The 6,980-nt window shown below is 36.1% G+C and overlaps 1 protein-coding gene across 3 annotated transcripts in view; it reads left to right on the forward strand.

Annotated features, from left to right (window-relative positions):
- Positions 1-3,700, forward strand: part of LOC311295892 (uncharacterized protein) — a 36,754-nt gene extending 33,054 nt beyond the window's left edge. For all 3 annotated transcript variants that reach the window (XM_084417440.1, XM_084417441.1, XM_084417442.1), the window contains 2 exons: positions 1,332-1,442; positions 2,993-3,700. In XM_084417440.1, the coding sequence (XP_084273566.1) occupies positions 1,332-1,442; positions 2,993-3,078 (197 nt within the window). In that variant the 3' untranslated portion in view covers positions 3,079-3,700. The remainder of the gene's footprint in view (positions 1-1,331; positions 1,443-2,992) is intronic.
- Positions 3,701-6,980: the final 3,280 nt, after the last annotated feature.

The raw sequence follows: 6,980 nt of genomic DNA on the forward strand, positions 1-6,980 counted from the left end.
AGCGGGTTCCGGGACCCGCTGCGAGCGGCGCTTTTTACAGCGCGGCATCGCGGTGGTGAATGCAGGCTTCGAGAAGGATGCCAGGCGAGTCCTCAGAGTCACCATCGGCAAAAGCTCGCAGTGAGGGCAGCCGCCGTCAGCGAGCGCGAGCGCTGCATGGTCCTCACCCAGGCAGGAGACACAGATGACGTGACTGTCTCCCTCGGTGAGTGGGGCTCGGCACGAGCCGCAGGAAGGCATCTTTACAAAGACGCAGCTCTTTTAGGGGTGAGTGTTGTAGCGAACACACACACAGAAAATAGAGCAATATGCAATAAAGGATATGGGCGTCGGAAAGCGCAGCAGGTACGGCTATAGAAGGCGGCGTTGGCCAGCGGCTTCGAGGGCTCGTCCCGCTGAAGTGCTTGCTTCGAACGACGCTTGCTTCCGTGATCCAGCGATGCGTGCGCTTCGCTGAAGAGATTAAAATCAAGTGAATCAGCCTTCTCGAGCTCCTTTAATAGAGGTAAGCCACGCCCGTCTCGGCGAGGAGGGCGCGAAGCGCCCTCATTGGCCTGACGTCACCTCAGGCCTCGCTCGATAGGCTTATGCAGTTGCCGCAGAGCAGCCAATGAGCGAACAAGCCGTCTCGCCATAGCTGACTGCTGCTGCCGCAACGCGTTTTACATATATGAAAATTAAGGATAATTTTTTGCTTCAGTGTTTCGTGAAAAAGAGACTTTTCCCGTAGCGTTTTGGTTAAAACGCAGTACGAGAGAACTCTCGTAAGAGAACAGCAGGTTATATAGTGCTGATGTTTATAGTGTGTGTTATAGATCAGACACATTCACACTAATGTCTGTCTTTATCATTACAGTATCAGATCTACACTCAGGTTATATAGTGCTGATGTTTATAGTGTGTGTTATAGATCAGACACATTCACACTAATGTCTGTCTTTATCATTACAGTATCAGATCTACACTCAGGTTATATAGTGCTGATGTTTATAGTGTGTGTTATAGATCAGACACATTCACACTAATGTCTGTCTTTATCATTACAGTATCAGATCTTCACTCAGGTTATATAGTGCTGATGTTTATAGTGTGTGTTATAGATCAGACACACTCACACTAATGTCTGTCTTTATCATTACAGTATCAGATCTACACTCAGGTTATATAGTGCTGATGTTTATAGTGTGTGTTATAGATCAGACACACTCACACTAATGTCTGTCTTTATCATTACAGTATCAGATCTACACTCAGGTTATATAGTGCTGATGTTTATAGTGTGTGTTATAGATCAGACACACTCACACTAATGTCTGTCTTTATCATTACAGTTTCAGGTCTGTCTCCAGGTGCTATAGCAGGGATTGTTGCTGTTCTGTTTGCAGTTGCTGGTGTGATTTACCATCGCTGGAAGATCTCTAAACTAAAAAAAAGGCTTAGGAGTAAGTATCACCCAGAGTTTACATAATTTGGAAATAAACCTGAGTAAAGTCTGAAGTTAAACAATAACAGATGAAGGGCAGACACTGATCTACTGTGATCTGCATCTGTGTGTCTGTAGAAAACTCAAACTGAACATAGTAACTGCAGATACGACAGTGTTTGATCTCAGCAACATTTGCACTATTTGCTGTGTCTGTGTATGATGTGCCCTCATTAATCTATAATGGAGATATTACATATTTTAAATATATTTTTAACACATTACAAAGACACACCATTAATACAGAAACATTAAAGACGGCACTGATCTTGAGCTGTTTAACTTTAGACTGAAGAGTAATAGTGCATCATATACTGGACAGATCCTGAGATAGAGAGGTTATGCATTTCTATCAACTAAACATAAAATAAGCTTTGGCATTTAAATAAGATAAATAAATGTTACTAAAAGTATAATTAATTAAAAGCAACATGGTACTTCTGCAAGTTCATACTGTGAACACATATCTGCACACTGAACAATTTAAGAACGGTACAAGGCAAATGTTTAAAATTAGATAATGAAGATGTTTGGTCTGATAAGATTATTTAGCAACTTCAGCACAAACTAAAATTACTGGCAGAACACTTTCTCCATCCAATACGATCTGATCTGATTGGCTGGCTTTATTCGCCTTCTAAAAGTAGAAGCACACGGTGTGATTATCAGTGTTTATCTGTTACAAGATACCAGATTAATACAGGAAGTGCTTTTGAGTATGAAATTGTGATTTGCTAGTTTTCAAAGGTAGTTTGCCAGTGAAAATGAAAGTTTTACAAAAGATTAAAATGTGTGTTTGTTTCCAGCAAGGAAATCAAAATCAGGATGGGCATACACTGTAAGATGTGTGATATGGATTCATTCCTCTTGTTCATTCAGACATTATTACAACATTAACACCATTAATACGAATTTAAAGATAAAGATGACCTCGATCTCTTTTTATTTTAACTTTACAATTTTGTCAGATTTTCTTGCCTTCACTACAGAGAATTCTTACAAATACTTTTCTACTTTTCACTGACATTCAGATATTAACCTTGTAATACATTTAAGAAAACTTATTCCATATATAACATACAGTATATTATATAACAACTTGCAATTTAAAAGAAAGATTTGTTTAGTTTTCACAGATTCAATTATTGTATTTCATTATTTTGTATAATATATACATTTTCCCTTTTGAGTAGATTCTTCACTGTTTGAAACACAATAGACTATGAGTGACACTATTTTTTTAATGAATGCATTTATCATTTTTCAGTGCCACTCCTGGTCAGTTAAGTGAGTAAATTGAACAAACAGTTTAATTAATACAGCAGGAGCCCTGACTCTGTTGATAACACTCAGCATTAAATCTTTATGTTAATATGGCTTCATTAGTTCATTTAAATAACACCATTAATACAGTAAATTTAAATGCAATGCTGCATCAGTGTTATATGCAGACGTAAGACTGTTTCTTTCTCTTTTTAACTCTGTGATTCTTTCTTTGTCTTCTCACAGATGATGCGGAAAATAACGGACCAAGTGAACCTTTGAAGGAGAAAGAAAAAGAGAACGATGAGACTGCCATCAGTGATAATTTATAGTCATTGTAACAATATACACATTAACAGAGTTTGAAGTCAAGCCATGTGTGCTTTCGAGATGTGAAACTAATAAGTTAATATTTTTGTTTGATTTGGCATAAATACAGAAGCATGCTTTCATTCATTATGAAGTTGATGTTATAGTCTGCTGTTTGCACTGATGCTGATGATACTGGTTTCTTGTTTTTAAGAGTCAGTTTGACTGATTAGTGTAATTTATCATGTTACACTCTGTAAGAAGGCTTGATTATAGTTACACATTTACAGAATATTGCAGAATTTAATTTGAATTTATTTTACTTGTTTTATTTGAAGCACTTACACTGTTACATTATCATTTTTGTTTTTATTCAATTTTTTTCATGCTTAATTTTTTGAATGATTGCCTTCTTGAAAACCTTGTAAAAATATAGACACCACATTATGTGGACTGAAGTGTTAAATGCTCTTAGTGTTGCTCTGATGTTCTGTGTTCATACAGGAGTTATAGATAATTTTACTGTCAGAACATTTCATTCATTCAGCTTTTGCTTTTTTATAAATATTCTAGCATAAAACGCATCAGTTTTTTCAGTTGTCATTGTGGAGGAGTATTAAGAGAATAAAACCTTGCTTTGCCATACTTGTGTTGCATGTTTGTGTTCAAGTTAGATGCATAATTATGAATTTAAAGAATTTATCTATTTGAAATCAAATGAAATAAGGCATTTATACTATGTACTACTGTGCACCAGTGTGTGCACCCAAGAGCTTTATCAATAATCAATACACTGAAATATGAATGCGTGCCACACATTCCACGTTTATGAGTTTACCATGATTTAATGAACAGACAAAATATTTTGTTGTGACCAAAAGTGGATATCGATATCAGTCTAAAGGAATCAAAAAACGTGATTTAAAACAACTGTAATTTTAATTTAATTTAAAAGTAATACAGTGTAAAACACAAATGTCAATATGATAATCAGCACATCATTTGTAAACAAACAGAATCAGAGAGTTTGATCATTTATCTGTGATTAAACATGTATAAACCACCTCCGTCATTTCAGAATTCTGTAAGAAACACAAACATGATGTTTCAGATGCAAAAACTGAATAAATGACAGAAATTTGCTGCAAATTCATCACTAGATATTACGGGTTATGAGTCAGTGTTTCTCACACTGAATGATGGTCTTGTGTTTGTGTATAATGGAGGGTCTCTGTCTTTTATGTTCTTGGGACTTTTATTATGAAATGTTAGAAGACAAGAGCAGCGTTCATAACAGTGACAAAAAAATAAAAGCAAGTGGACTGTGGAAACAAAAATATCACAGCAACCGTTTAAAACCCCCTTCTCTATCTCTGAATCACATTAGGCACAATCATAGACAATCTATAACATATAAATAAATAAAATTCCACAATACAAGTACAGTATAAAGACATTTAAACATGCCTTTTTTACAGCAAGTTCTTAATTCTAGAAATGGCCTTTATCCATGCTGAAATAGTTTATTTATTGGCCCTGTGTGTTCTTGCCACTGATGCTTCATGTTCACAATGTCCAGGAAAGAATCCAGTGTGACCAAGCTAAAGTGTGTGAAGACTGCAAGCGTAATGCAAGAATTTTATTAGCTGCAGTTAATCCAGGGAAAAACAACTTTTTCGAGGAGTTTGAAGACGAGTCAACTTTTTGAAGACGAGTCATCATTTAAAAGCAAAAGTTTAGGACAGCACAATACGTCAGTTTCCAGAATCCCAGATAACATCATCATTATCTTCTATTTCCATACCATATCTCTGAACTAGATGTCCAAAATTAGTAACTGCTTATAAGAAGCTTCCAAGAACAACAAGCAGAATGAAGATACTATACCACTCATTAATTATCAATGCTTTGTGAATAAATAATCTTCTAAAAACACAATTAATAAATATGGGATCTTGTTTTGAGATTTTTTTCATTAGGCCTAGTTGCTCAATGCAATGTTCTTAAGTTTTAACAGTTTTTATTTTAGGAACAATATCTGTAGTTTAGCATATAAAAAATGGTCAGCATGTTTATGAAGCACATGACTAAAGTTCACACATTTGTTGGTGTGATCGAGTGAAGTTCTGTTTCATCTATTTATTCTAGTTTCTGAACCGTATAATTTCACACTGAATAAACATTTGACACTTTAAGCTCAATGTGCCTCAACTTCCTACAGAAATGTTTGACTATCATTTCCAGCAGAAACAACATTATTATTGTTTAAAGCCATTTTAAAATGACAGTACAGTGATGGAATCAGATTGCATGGTGCATTGATATGGTCTATGACATTTATGGCAATACCAGTGAAGTATTTTCTGCAATAGCCTATTAAATGTTAGACTTATTCTTTTTTTCTTTTCTCACTTCTCATTTCTCTCAGAGGCAACGCCCTGTAGAGCATTTTGACAGTGTCTATTTCCGTAGAAAACAGCCTGTGTATGCTGGCCTTATGTGGAGCTGATATAAACTGATCTCCCAGCTTCCAAAACCACAAACAACACCAGCAGAACTAAAAATACTAAAAAACACCTTAGACTGGATTTGTCAGCAGGGTAGCAAATATTTTTTATAAATATGTTTGATAAAATTGATAGCATATATTTGGAATGTGTGTGTATGCTTTACATACTGTGCTCTCAGATCATCTTCTGGGTGGATATAGATGAATATAGGCTACAAAAATAATAAAATGATTTCACAATTCTTTATTTTCTGTACAAAAATCCTCTGAGGCTTGTTAAAAGACATCATCATCATCATCATCATCATCATCATCGCCCCCTAGTGTCCTGATGTGAGAATGTCTGATTCATTAGTGACGGGCTGATCATGACATCACAACAGCAGCCACGCCCACTACAGCAGAGACAACCAATCAGAACAGTGAAAAACATCCCAATACTGTAACAGAACTGTTCAAAATCTTTCAAACAGGTTTCAATAGGTTTGGCCTTGCTTCTGTAATGGAAAATTTTGATTTTCATTGATTGCAGTATGAATCTCCATTTGCAGTAAGACTTTGAAATAATATTATAGCTGACTTGTGTTTCTGAACTAATGTGAACACTGTGAGACAAAGGGGGAGACAGCTGAAAAGGGAACCTCTGACCCCTTGGGATCAGAGGTGGTCCCATTTGGGACTTCTGAGTTTGTAAGAATAAACTCGGCAGAATTAGATCACTAGAAAACCTGTCCTTCTATAGATAAGAGCCGGCCTGTAAGAGACCTTGGAAAAGATATAAAGGCTCTGTTTTTCCCTCCCTCCTTGTCGCACTTGTTGCACAGACTGTACTTGTGACTCTGTGTACCAACTGGGCCTATTCTTGCAAGAATAAAATACTTTTTGAATGATCATTTGATTTCAGAGTGTCTCCTACGCAGTGATGAGTGTTTAATGAGATTTTTGCCACAACACTTCACAGACTAAAATACTAATTTGATAATACAAAATTTCAATGCTATATTAATGTATATTTTAAACATAGGCCTACATGTCAAGCATGCTGGTTTAATGCTGGCTAATAAAGAGAATCACTGAACTCCCAGGCCAGGCGAGTATGGTTTACACATTATTATGGGTTACTTAGGTTTCCCTTGCCTTTGATTTAGATGATTTAGATTGCCTAACATTTAGATAGGTGGGCAAATGCATTTTTGTCTCAGTGCATGGATTGTTTTAGTTTGACAGGGTCGGTGCAAGCTTAGCTTAGCACAATGAATGGAATCCTTTGTTGCCAGCTAGCATGTCTTGAGTAAAAGTGATAAAAAAAATAAAAAATAAAAAAAAAATACTTCTTGTGGCCTGCGTATTTAAAACGAGTACAAATAGCAATGCAGATTAAGACTAGGCGATTTCCTAGGCAGATATTGACTTGGG

Source organism: Rutilus rutilus, assembly GCF_951802725.1.
Source record: "Rutilus rutilus genome assembly, chromosome: 8".
In the NCBI taxonomy this organism is placed as follows: Eukaryota; Metazoa; Chordata; class Actinopteri; order Cypriniformes; family Leuciscidae; genus Rutilus; species Rutilus rutilus.